The sequence below is a fragment of the Nylanderia fulva genome, unplaced genomic scaffold (assembly GCF_048542155.1).
Source record: "Nylanderia fulva isolate GAGA-0341 unplaced genomic scaffold, ASM4854215v1 Scaffold8, whole genome shotgun sequence".
NCBI classification, from domain to species: Eukaryota; Metazoa; Arthropoda; class Insecta; order Hymenoptera; family Formicidae; genus Nylanderia; species Nylanderia fulva.
In genome coordinates, this window is record NW_028190916.1 from 2263074 (window position 1) to 2277649 (window position 14576).

Genomic DNA, 14576 nt, shown 5'->3' on the forward strand with positions numbered 1-14576 from the left:
TAATGAATTTAACGCGTGGCTTAATCATTTTTCGCGCCATATAATTGTACCCCCGTATCTTATTTAGTCATCTCTATTTATTTCTCGAAATGAACCATTATTACACGCGCTTCTCTGTCTCAGAATCAATTAAAATCATTCCTCACCGACTCTTTGGATTTATCGATCATTTTCGATATCTAATACCTATTTCTCATCCCCGTTAGTCGCTTTCGCGCTATATGTTATCACAGTAGAGTCGTCGGAAAAGGGTCGAACGTACCTTGAAAAGAATTCCATTCGATGGCGTTACATGGGCCGTGTCGTCGAGCATCCGACGTGCCACCTCGGAAGAGAAGAGTATGTATCCTCGCGTTTTTCCTCCCTTTCCGTCTTTCTTTCACCCCATGCACAGGGAGTAGAGGGCATACATATGTGGAAACTGCAGATTTCATCGGGTGAATGGGCTGGATGAGGGTGGCGGGCAAAAAGTAGGTCGATCGAAACTCCGGCCTTTTGCTGAAAAAGCGAGGAGTCGGCTCCATTGTCGCTTCGAGTGGACCACCGTCAAGGGAATTACCTCCTTCCTCTCTTTACACTCCCACCCCCCGTCATCCCCTCCGATGGCGCTTGCTCTTTTTTGCCAATTAAAGCTCCAAACTGGACGTCTTCCTCCATCTGTCTCTCTCTCTTTCTCTCGTACTCCATGGAGGATTCCACGGCAATAAGGAAGTTCCGCGAGCTCTCTTGCCTATAGCGTGAATCCGCTCTTCCGAGCGAAATTTCACGGACCATTGACGCTCCGGTCTTTGATATGTCTACTGGAGAACGCCGCTAGGTGGATACAAGTCTCCGGAGAGGAAGAGCTTTTCTCCGACGGGTATCGCATGGCGATTTTTGCTTTGCATGTAACGTGACCGTAATAGCGCCGCGATTCTATACGTAGGGAAATCTTGGAAACGTGCGAGCTAAGGCGTAATTTTATGCTGATAACGCGGAAAATTGTATGCATTGGAGAAGGTTGGACCTTTCTCCGCTTCGTAAAATCATCTTTTAATATTGCGTTTATATACGCGATATTATCCTTCGTTATTAGACGGAGACGATTAATTTCAATTCGCTTAATTTTTAAACATTGTACGATCGAAAGAATTCCAAATACGGATCTTATGTCAATTGTAACGTTTTGTTAATTGTCACGGATAAAATACGCTGATGAAAAGAATACATACTTCTTCTAGTTGTATTTTAAAAATGTTATTTCCGAAAGGAAAATGATGTCAATATAACTTGTGTTCATTACTTTTTAAATTAAATATTCATTATTGTATATTATATAGGATCTAAAAAATAAAAAATATATGGATCGAGAAAAATATGCTTTATATGTCGGAGGAAGGAATGTTTTAAATTAAAATTTGATTTCAAAATTTGATCAATCAATGTTTATAATATTATACGACAAAAGACTAGTAAAAAGAACGTGAGTTCACGTAATATCTTCTACAACAAAAATTATATCGTATTTTAAATTTATATTTATTAAAAAAAAAAAAGAAAGAAACCATTTTAATATTTTTACCTTATATCTCTAGTCATATAACAAGATTTTATCAGTCTACTCTCTCTCTCTCTCTCTTTAGTTAAAATTCTCTGTTAGTTGTATATATGTATGTACACACATGAAAACTAAAAATATATATAAAAGAGGCCATTTTTTGTTAGGAGGCGAAAAAATATGGAATAGAAAAAAATGTGAAACTAAAAATAGGTCAACCGATGGTATAGTACGAATTTATGGTAGCGCGAACGAAAGACGAAACTAACCGGTGTCTGGTATCGTTTTTTTTTTTTTTATTATATGCTAACGATCTTGGCATAACGCTGTTGTGCATCAAACTTTATTCGCACGCATGTAATTTCGCCCTAAATCGCGAGTGGCCGCGTCGGCCCTCCGGGGTTCGTCGGAGGAGTAAAGTTAGTTTCGAAAGGCGCAACGGCGGCGAGCCATCGTAAATCGCCAACTCAATAAAGCAGGGCATAACACTTTATCTCGAGCATAAGTGCGCCCGCCGACTTCCGTGCGTGGCTAAGAAACACGGTCGCGGTATGAAAAGATGTTGCCGGGGGTCCGTGGGTTATGGTCAAAGTTGTTCTTCCGCAACAAAACCCCGATATATCAACGTGTTACCGCGCGTGTACGAGTTTCGCTGCTACTCGAATGCGGATGAATTTGCCGGGGCGGGATAGTTACGTTGTGCATCTAGAATTTTTATCGCCGATATTGTTCCGTAACGAGTCCGCGGTTAATAAAACGTTTAATTGCAAGTTTACGAGGGCGGGATAGTGGAAAATAAAAGGGAAATTCTCTTTTGTTTTTGGGAAGAAAGAAATACTTTATTATCGTATTTGGAACTGTATAAAGAAGAGAGGCAATTGAGCGGGCGTTACGGTTCTTTTTAACGTCGGAAATTGTTTATCAAATTTATGCAAATTTAGAGTTTAATGATGTTTTCCAGACCTTCGATCGACAAATATTCAGAGTGTATACTCCCGAGAAAAACTGTGAAAATCTGATATTCTTACAGAATTTTATACTACCTTGAAAAATCAGGAAATTCTCTCTTGAAATTTGATCAAGCTTCAGAGAATTTTTTTTAAAAATTGTTTTATAATTTATATTTTATTCTTAGCACTTAAGAAACTTATGTCTAATATATCTTAATAAAGAATTAAATATTAATTTAACAATAATTTAAACGAATACAATAAAGAAACTTATTTTAAATAGCTGCATTTACAAATTTTCTTATTGTATTTTCCTGGAATTTTTTTCCTTTAATCTCGTAATTTCGACTAGTCCATTTTTGTATTTCGTGCTAAAATCGATGATTAAGTTTTTCCATCGTAGAATATTCGAATGAAGTAAATGTGTAAGTGAATGTTGCATTTCAGGAATTTGTTAAAGTTCCATCCATCTCTGATTTACTCACGAACTCGCAGTTAGATATTGGCGTAAGACCATTTACATCGGCAATCCGTAAGGTCTCAAATTGCATCAGTCGCAAGAAACTTTGCAGCGCGACGCGGGAATCGCGTCGCGAGGATCGCAAAAACGTACTCTATCGGCAGCTGCAAGCCATTCCGGTTCATTGAAATTCGCGAATGCATTACGTGACTCGTAACGAGACAAGTAGACAGCGTCTGTTTCACTCGTCGAGGGCACATCCGTTCGTAAAAAAGAAGAAGTGTCCTCCGCAATTGAATTCTCGAATCGCAGAATTTACGATTCGTCGCACTCTTGACGCGCAGCTCTAGACATATAAAAGATTATTTCCCTTTTTCCTTTATACTTATTATTTATATTTTTTTTCTTTTTCTCGCCGCGCGAGACATCTAGATAATCAACGGCGCGGTTGCTCGCTAATAAAGCGCGCTTCATAAGCTGCATTGTGCGAGCATAATTGCATTGTGCGCTACACCGCGACGGAAGCTTTATTAAAAGTCAGTTTTGTGATTTCAGATGAATTCAGGAGTAAAGTGGCTTGCGAGAACGATGTCGTCAATCTCGTTTGCCACCCGACCCAGAGGGTCGCGATCTTCAGCGCGTCTTTTGGTAGGACGGAATACGAATCTCTGCAGTGTCCGCAGCCGCTGGGCGTGCAAGAAGAAAGTAAGTACACTCTTTCATAAATCAACAGTGATTTTGCGTCTCTCCGTTTTTTTTTACATATGTATAATAATTGTTTTGTTCGATTGTTAATTTTTTGTTATATTTTATTTCGGTTATATGCAACGCCTGCGACACTTGTCAGTCTGTTCGACATCTCATTGCTCGTTATTAGAGCCAGCGAAGAGATCGAACATAAACTCGCGATCTTTAAACGCGTCGTGAACTCTCGCGTGCTCTTCCCACTTCGATATCGTCTCCCGCTTTTATACCTCCCGTTTCGAATACGTCGTTCATCCTTGCAGAAAATAATAACGCGCAGACACTTCGAAGTTATGGTCCGGCGTTAAGTATTTATTCGGGCGTAAATATTGCGTGTCATTAAAGTAATGACGCACTATCGTATATATACAGCGTCGTTTTATAGGAATCTCGGCGAGTCCTAGAGGCGACAGATTACAACATTTTTCAATACTTTCGCTCATCCGGACGTTATACACGGGATATCGATCGATAACTTCTGCCGCGTTCGTTTCTTCTACTTGCCGATGAGTTTTTCGGCCGAAGTGCCTCTCCGAGTCGATGTTTGTCCTAGTTTATTGTCATACTTGGCGACGAGATTGCGACTCTTCTTCCCTCTCCGCGGTTGTCCAAGTTTCACGATGAGGTTCGCACGATGTGAAGAGAGAAAATTAAAGTGGATTTTCCCGCAGGTTAAAAAAATAGAAAAATACGAACTGCTTTTTCCGAATGAAGCGAGGCGCGCAAATTCAATGACCGGATGGCACCGGATGCATTTCGCGTACCAAATATGACGTTCTATATCGTTTTGTAGCTTGTTAACAGTTGCTTGTGTGACGCGAGAGGTGCAAGTTGTGCATCGTATTTGAAACGAGACGACGTTGTCATTATTTTAAATTTAGAGGAAAAGAACGCGGAAACCTGTTTCTCTCGTTTCTCAAGGAACAAAGGAGGAGAGATAGGGACGCCGTTTTATTTAACTTTTTAAAGTAAATTCTTTTAACTCACGAATAAATGCTCCGGTCGACCGCTCGTGTTCCCGCAACGACTTTTTGTCCCGTCCAATCAATCGATTCCTACGAGAGCGCACAGTTGCTCGACTCTCGCTGAACGAGAGAACATAAACGAGAATGGGTCACCACGAAGACCATTGTCGTATTTCTGGTGAAGTGCTGTTCTGACGATACTGTTTAACTGTGAAACATTTAAATGTTAGTTCATCAGTTTACGTTTAAGAACGTTCCTATTCATTTAGGTCGATTTTCGTATTCTTTTATCTTTAGTATCACCTCGTGTCTTGAATTTTGAGATTTCCTTATTGCGTAGTCAATAAACTTTTATGTGTGTATGCATACAATGGATATAAGTAAGTAGATAGGTTAAAGAGAATAATAATAGCATTTAAAATAGAAAATGAAAATAATTACATATAAGCATTTTTTCTCAGTTAGATTCATGTAAAATAATAACGCATTTATTCTTAATAAAATTCAAAAGTTATTCCAAATATTTTTTACTGATATTTTTTAAATCAAAAATATATATTTCAAATATCTATATCTCATGTATTTTTATGTAAAAAAACTATACATGTATAAAATATATTATATATTTCTCGTTAGAGAAACTAAAGGATAAATTAAAATAATGTTTTTTCATTATATGAGCGATAAAATTGGAAAATGTTATTTACAAATATTTTTACAAATCTGTATTCTATTTATTTTTCTTGTGCAACTTCCATCGCTTTGATCTATTTTTGTTTTATGTCATATTTTTAAATCATTTTAAGTTAATGTCAATATTATATAAACACTGCTTTTAAAATAATTATTCAAATTGTATAAATACTTTTAAATTATTAAAATACATACTTTCTTAATTATTTAATTATTTTTCTCTCTGTGTAAAATTTAAAATAATATTTGAAAATTAATATTTATGAAATATAATCAATAGCGTGTTCTTTTGAAATCTTTAAATGTTATATGTATATTATTGAAATTAAATATTATATTTTTAATCCTTTTACATTTAAATAAATATTACATTAAAATAAATGAATAAATACCTATATTACATTTAAATAAATTATTATTTAGTATATTTAAATAACATTTTTTAAATATTTTGTTTTACAAATATTATTTTAATTATTGTATTATATTTAAATATAAATATTTCTGTTGCAAGTATATTTTTTTTACTCTCGCGGGTCAAAATATTTTAAAATAATATTTTATTTCAATATAGGGCACTATTTAATATATGGTTATATAAACAATTATTTTCAATCTGTAGTTGAAATCTGTTCATTATTGCATCTGTGTGGACAGAACTCGAGAGCAAAGTATACTCTATAAGTTAACTTGAGAAGAAACTTTATTTGTTTGTTTTTTTTATACTTGACGAAAAATTTCGTTTCTTCCCTCTTTATTCGAAGCGAAAGAAATTCTGGTTTCACAGCTGTCTGAATTGCTTGCTTCTGCTCTCGATGAGCCAATAAATCTCTCCGTTCCTTGCAATTCCTTGGTCCACTCGTCTGGTCATCATCCGCCAACTCGTAGAACGAGGTATCCTTTAAGAGTAGGTCGAGTGGTCGCTTGCCGCTTAAGTGATGACAATAAGGAACAAAATCAGCGGAATAGTGCACGGCGTTATGTTATGGTAGTGCTTTTTCGGGCTTCTGTACTTTGAATGCCACGCGGTCGTCTTGATATCCCTTCAGAAGACGCGCTACGTCGTCACGTTTCACGAAGACGTACGAACGCGGGACGTATATCTTCTCGCACAAAAGAGTATCGGAAACTCTCTCCAGAGACTTCCTGCTCTTCTTGAATTGCTTCTTTTCTATCATTCTGCGTCAAGTCGGATCGATAACGTCTTTCATTCTTTTTCTAATACGATTGTACACATATTGTCGATCAGCTTTTCTAAATTCTCTTGTCTGTTAACGGAAACAACATACGCAGTATCCTTTTTTAAGTAATATGTATAAGAAAAATCTTTCAGATAAATCTTTAAATGTTTGAAATAAAAGATTCGGAGCTCAACAAATTTTTATACATTTTGCAATGAAGTGAGAGAGAGATAATTGCATGTAGTATAGGAATTTTTTATAGCATTTATACGTTATATAACTTCCACAGAATATAATTTGCTTTGTATAAGAGATGCATTAAGAATGTGATTTTTCTTCAGCATATTTTTAGTTTTTTCTTATAGCAATTACATTGTTACTGTTGCAGATTGCATGATGGATTTTGCAACGGAAACCGTAATGCAATTATGCCACGGTAAACGACGATGCTCGGTGATAGCTAACAGTACAACGTTCGGTAGACCCGATCCTTGCAGCCCAATGAGCAAGACCTATCTCAAAGTCGTGTACACTTGTGGTAAGTACCGAGAAATTTTCATGTTTTCGATTCTGCTATCGACATAATTAAGCATATGCAGCGTGTTTCAATACCATGTCGTGATTACAATGATTCAAAGCTACAATCGCGAATAATCTGCACATATTATTTCTTGTAAATAAATATGCTCCGTGCTAGAAACCTCAATGAAGGTTAATAATCTTTGGCTGATATTAAAAATATATCGTGTCATATTTACATTTTACTTGCAAACAAAATATAGATAATTAAGTGGCAATGTTATATGTTAAATAATAGTGGAGGATATAAAATCATTTATATATATATATACGCAAAAGTAATACGCAGTCAGGTTTCTTATTTAAGCGGAAAAATTATACGAACGCTTCTTTTCCAAGAGAGTGTGGCCGACAGCGATTCAGAGCGTTGCAATCCTTGAAAAGTAGTGAGAAAAAGTGATATTACGTGCCGTGCAATAACGTGTTTGGGAGGGGATTTATCCGAAGCTCGTTGCACAATGGCGTATAATGAGCGTAGCAACGCTCCTCTTTGAAGAGAAGTTATTTTATTGCGAGGTTCGGCGCGGCTTGGCAGCAGCCAGCCAGCCAGCTAGCGACAGCTTTAAACAGAATGACGTCGTCACGGATCTTCCCGTCTCGACCCTGGCGATGGGATTCGTACTGAATTTCCTTCTCGACATTTTTAATGGGCACTCCACCAGGGACCGGTTACTTCGCGAAGAATAGGGAAAGAAAATTGTTGGGAAAACTGTCGACGGGAAAACTAGCGGGCGGTATCACCGGAGCGTATTTCGAGCATGACGTCGCGCAAAGGAAAGTCATCCTTTACGGGCGAAGCTATAATTTCCATCCAAATTGCGAGATGTAATTTTTAGTCCGTGAATTTATTTGTTTGTTTACGCGAAACTCGGTCGGGATGTATTCATAATAATAATTTCACGCGAGCTTTAATTATTCGTTGGATGGTGCTACTTCTCTTATCTCGGCTAATCGAAGATTCCTCTAGAACCTTTACATACAGTATATATTTTTTCTTATTTTTTTTTAATTATTATAATTTATTAATTAATATAATTACGGGCGCAAAGCGAAATTATATTATTCTTTGATGATTAAATTTTAAAAATTACAACGCGTGTATAAAAATATATTTATTGTGCAATGCACCAAAATTCAACATTTAAATCCTTAATAGAAAATGCGAACAAAAGAATAGAATTTTCTACAAGAATCGTTTGATCAAATACCTGCGCTTCCATTAGACTAGCACGTCTCCATACGTCCATATCACGCTTCGCATTTCGCGTGAGACTGATCGCCGATGTTTAATCTTGGCTATAAAGTTAGGTTTTGTCGTCAGTTGACGACAAAACCTAACTTCATCACTATTCGGTGAGGATCAGTCGGGCGAGGTGTGCAGCATGACGGACATGTGGAGATGTGCGACTCTAATTGAAGCACAGGTATTTTCATCAAAAGATTCTTGTAGAAAATCATATTTTTTTATATTCGCATTTTTATGCATTGCATAATTAATTAATATATTTTATACGTACATTGGAATAATAATTTTTATGCATGCGTTGCAATTTTCCAGATTTTATTGTCAAAGAATAATATAACTTCGCTTCGCGCGTAATTATATTCAATTCGATTCAATTCGAACGAAATGAGAAAAAATATATAAAAAGGTATAGAGAAAAAAATATACATATATACATGTAAAATGAATTTACAGTTGTAAATATATCTAGCGGAAAAAACTCGTGTTTATATGTATAGATTCTCGTCTTCTTGTGGCAAAGTCCCCCGATCTTTTCAACGAAACTGCAGAAATGCGACATTTTTTTCGCGAAAAGTCGCGCATACGAATTGAGAGACCTTATAAACTCGGGGAAAAGTTCTATTCTACACTACTACACCTGCAACGGGACGCTTACATGACACTCTCTGGCGAGAGCAACGGAATAGCAAGGCTTGATCCTTCATCTCGTGATGTTATTCCACGCTCCAATCCCTTTTATTCTCGCGAGCAAAATTACGCATATTCTGTACACGTACATTTTGTCAACATAGTCCAGACTCTTGTAAACAAGTATTACTTTCTTGCGGAGGTATTTCGTTTACATTAATTGTAAGCATCTTTTATCTCGTTAACAAAAGAATGAAAACGAAGAAAAAGAAGCCACCAGTGTTATGAAAATACGCTGTAATTTTTCTTGAAGTATGTAAAACTTATTTCTACTATGGAACAACACTGGTTTGGTAAATTCTTTGTTATAAAACTTTGAAAATCGGTAACGAAACAAACTGGAGGAAGAAGATTGAGAGACTATTTGAATATATCTAGCATATAATGAATATTATTATTTCTTAATTGAATCTTATTTAAAATCTTATTTAAAACATTTCTCTTTGATCTTACTCTGATAGCACTTAAAAAAGTTGGCGTGATAATATAATCATATTCGCTTACATCAGATATAACGCGATTGCATGCAAAAATTTTATCCTTCATATTCGCGTTTTTAAAATATAACTCGATAAAATATAGGATATCGATATTTTTCAATTATAAGGATTTTCGAGCCACATTTCGCATTTTTCGGGCGGAAAATCAGTTACGATTAAAATGGCAAGTACCCCTTGGCGATGGAAGGACAGTGGAGGATCGCGCTGGCCCTTTCGTGGCTCGTCGCACGTCAAATTACTGGCCGTAAACGACCGTGCACGGATTATGATTCGCGCGACGTAGCTCGAGAACGCATTTGCATGTGCCTGTGAATGCTCGATGCGAGCTCATTAGTCAATGTCACTTCGGTTCCTGTAACCGACCGAGAGCACTTACGAGAGAGAGAGAGAGAGAGAGAGAGAGAGAAAGAGAGAGAAAAGAATCGTCTCTCAGTATTCTAATTTGGAGGCGAGTCATGCATAGTTTTTCGTTGGCACGCGGCTTTCCCAATAGCTGCGAGGAAAATATGCGCATTCGTTAGGATACGTGAAAAAATTCTACAAATAAACGTCCGACTATCCGCGATCATCTTTATTCGTGATCGATTTGCCTTTGAATATATTGTAGAATAACAATTTATCGCAAGAGACAACATATCTTTAGAAAAATAGACGCCTATAGTTATGAATTTATCGATAAAATAGTTTACAAACGTAATGATATATATGAAGAATGTATATATATGAAAAGAACGATATTTCTATAAATGTGTCAATATATTTTACAGATTTGATTGATTTATTGAATTTTTTTTTATATATGATTGATTAATTTTTTTCAGAACGGGGAAGGATATATGTATTTGCTTTCGCAAATAATAATAAAAAATTTTGTATCTACTTCTTTGAAATAAGTAACATATATTTTCCGAATTTTTATCAAGTAATCGAGAGAAAAGTCTCTGATATACTTATTCAGTCAAATTATATTCAAGATAAGTTGAAGTATTCTGAAGTTAAAGTAAACGTTTCTTTTGTTCATGTATGGGTGCGCACACACTGCCAATAGAGAAAAAACCTTAGGAATAATAAACTGAGAGATAAGAAAATAAGATTTCTTTCTTGTGAATTTTTCGCGGTGAATCTTGAGATTTACAAGAAGATATTATTTTACTTTAAAAGTAGATCGTTCGAAAATTATTTTACTCGTCGCAACATTTTTTCAATAAGATTGTTACTAAATGTACACGATATAAAAAAGTAAGAATATTGATTTGTTATTACATTCCGTAAGCTACATTCATTATATTAAATTTTATATACTTTTCAGTGATATAGACGCAAATTAGACGGACCACCGCATTTATATTCGCGTTAAAAATGATCCTGGTTTTTGATTTATATGTTATATTTTTTTATTTATTATCTACGTTATATAAAATTAACAAAACTAACAATATTTAATTTTATATACTTTTCAGTGATATAGACGCAAATTAGACGGACTACCGCATTCATATTCGCGTTCAAAATAACACAAGATTTTTCATTTGTATTTTATATTTTTTTATTTATTATCCATGCACGTTATATAAAATTAATAAAACAGAACAATTAAGATAATTAATTTAATATTAATATAATTGATATGATATATAAATATGCGGAAACAATCGCGAGTATTCGTGTATAAAATTAATCGTATAGCGGATGGGCGGCGCCGGAAACATTCTTTCCACTACATTTTCGTTCAATCGGATGACGATATCCAGAACGAAATCAAACGTACTTCCCACTCTATTCGTATTATATCTGCAAAGCGTGTTCGTTGGCTTCTTCGCTGAATTCTCTACACTGGAGCATTGACCCGGAACAATTATCGGGTGATCTCAGAGTGTAATTGGATTCGCATGAATTATCAATGTACATCAAAGTCCCTCCTTCTGACCCGACACGAACGCAGACAGTCGTGCTGGAAGTGAAGCTCTGCAAATCCGCTGGCTCTGACCGAATCTCGATCGATCATTGACATTGGAAATATGCTAATCAGTTTCAATACATCGAATACGCCTAAGGATAATATTGCTACTGTTGTGTGACATAATTGCTGGAGAGCAGAAAATAGGGGATATGCAATATGCATTATTGTTCTAGACTTGTCAAAAATAGATGTTCTCTGTTATACGGTTTATGTGTTTGTCTTATTTTACTTATACATATTTTAAGAATAATATGAATATAAATTGTTATCGCATATTTACGAAATATTTTATTTCTTTTGAACAAAAATCAAAATTATCTTGCAACATTTAATTTTTCTAATTCTGTATATATATTTCTTCATTTTTCTATGCATAATAAAATATAATTTACTTATATACAATGTATATATAATATATATATATATATATATATATATATATATATATACATGTAATTTATATTTTATATATGTATAAGTATGAAATTAAATGAAATATATATTGAAGATAATAAAAATATCTGTGAGAATTATTTGTAGCTATTATGTGAATATAAAGTCAAGAATGAAATACTCTATTTTGCTCTTTTGATATATATGTATGTAGATATAAAAGTTTTAATTGTCACAGATTAATCTATCTACGTTAAACACATATTTTTCCGCAAAGTAATATCCGTGAAGTTAAAACTTAAAAGTCGCTCTTTCAAGCAAAAGTTATTTACAGCAGAAGCTATTAAAGAACTGTGCCGCCAGGGATAAAGTAAAGCAAACTTCAGGAGGAAAAATATTTAAAGCATTTCTGATGATATGCGAACTTTTATAAATCATTGTATGCAAAACAAGGCATCAGCCATAAAGTTGTATTTCTGATTTCATTTGTCAACTTTATTTAGAGTTGTGCTTCATCAACCGCAAATTTATTCTGGCTCTTTGGCGTTGATTGTGTATTGATTCATCTCTATGTGGTTAAAATTTTTATTATATTTATGTAAAAAATATTAGAAATGTTTTCTCATTTATGTAAGAAAACAGTTTGTAATTGATTTGAGCGAAAATAAAATTATTTTAATTTTTTTTCTCAAACTAAAAGCACAAGAGACTAATGATTAATGCAAATGAGATTCTCTTCTCCATGTTCTCTACTCCATGTTACATGACTCTCATAGAAAATATTTCGCTGCATGAATCATAAATCACAATGGTTTATTAGTTGACATTATGAATGATATTAGAGATGAGTAACTTGAGAATTCTGTTTAGTGTATACGCGTTGTATCAATTATTATCCACATCTCTCTGATAGAAACTGAATTCATCCGATCTCACCATCCATTTCCCGGGTAGAAACTGAATCACCCCTTGATTTCACACATGGGATCTTCTTGACAAAGTGAATATACGTACGTCGCCTATGCTCGAAAGCAAATCAGTCGACGCTTAATAGCGTATGAATGCGTCGCTTAATCCCACGAGACGTGTACATCGGTTGATATGGGTCAATCGAAAAAAGCTCACGATATATTTTTGTCTCGCAAGCACAGTCGCGGTTAATTATTCCTTGTTTTTCCGCGAAGACAATTACTCGTGGATTGATTTTTATATTTTTATACGCGTTATTTATTGATACAAAATTTATTGGAAATATCTTTTAATTAGGAAATACTTCACAATTAAATTATTGAATATTTAATTTAATTATAATCGCAATAAGTGAGTTAAACAATTTCTCAGACATTAATTGGATAATTTTATCGAAAGTTATTTTCGACAAAACTTTAATGGGATTTATTCTGCATTTTCACACAAACTTATTAACTTTTTTATTTAAATTTACGAGTTAGCGAACATTTTTTCTTCCGTTACTTTTCTTCTTTATATAAATATTTTTAAGACCTAAGAGTTTTTGAAGTATCTTCCACGAGATAATTAATTAAAACCGGCATTTTGTCGCATTTACATAATATCCTTTCGATTTACAATAATAGGAGTCACTGATACGCTTCACGCCGCTTAACGAAGCATCTATGCATCATGGCAATTCGTCTCAATTGAATTTTGACACGTGGCTGAAGAGCCATGTCAATCAACGATAGAAAATCAAGCGCTCGCGTAGCCACGAAGCTAATTAGGGATCGAAGTACCAACTCGATGGCGTATGACTATATAGCTACTTTACATCACAGCATTCACCGCGAGATAATGATCCCTCGAGTTTCAGCCATTAATCCGAACCATGATAATGAAAAATATCCGCTCTCTCGTTTCGAATGAATAATCAATTCAATTCGCTTGGTACGAACTCGTTATTTGACATTGACTGATAATTTATATGTCGAGTGTATGTGTTTTATATATATATATATGTATATATGGAGTATAATTTACAAATTCTTTGTTAACTCCCTAGAGCTGCCTGCTATCTTTCTTCATAATCAACGACGATGTATTTAGTATTTATGGCATTGTATAGTTCTGCGATATATTTTCATTAAAATTGCCGCAGGCTAATACATCACAATCTATTTCGGCTTCAGAGAGACGTATTTTAATTAATAAGTAACGAAGGGACACGTGAGGTTATTAGTGTGTCATGTTTTAGAAATATATGTTATTTCTAGAACTTTCTGTTATCGCGAAATATTTACGGGAGAAGAAATATTTGTATTGTTGATTATATCTGTTAAAGAAAAATGTTATCGGCAAGTGCGATATCTGTTCGTAATATTATACTATTTTAATAGGCGTACACATAAACATGCCCTACGAAATAAATTTAATTTAGCATCCATTTGAATGTGAATAATTATATTAATCTACGATTCCATAAAAAAAATTCGGAATGCAATTTATTAACGTAATATAAAGTTTATAATTAATAGTTGTAATTATAAATGTACGACAAATAATAGCGTATATATAAAAACTGAATTTAAAACTTTTGCCTACTTTAAAACTTGGAGCACAGAACGAAAAAGAAACCAACCGTGAGCAAATCTGCCTTTAGATATATTCTAATGTACGATACCCTCAAGGTTCTTTGTTACGAATCTTCCTCTCTCTTCCTCTTTTTT

General features: G+C 34.5%; 1 protein-coding gene across 4 annotated transcripts in view; it reads left to right on the forward strand.

The window, feature by feature from the left end:
• Positions 1 to 14576, forward strand: part of LOC114946141 (uncharacterized) — a 176386-nt gene that overhangs the window by 121450 nt on the left and 40360 nt on the right. For all 4 annotated transcript variants that reach the window (XM_029322571.2, XM_029322573.2, XM_029322572.2 and 1 more), the window contains exons 4-5: positions 3503 to 3652; positions 6919 to 7068. In XM_029322571.2, the coding sequence (XP_029178404.1) occupies positions 3503 to 3652; positions 6919 to 7068 (300 nt within the window). The remainder of the gene's footprint in view (positions 1 to 3502; positions 3653 to 6918; positions 7069 to 14576) is intronic.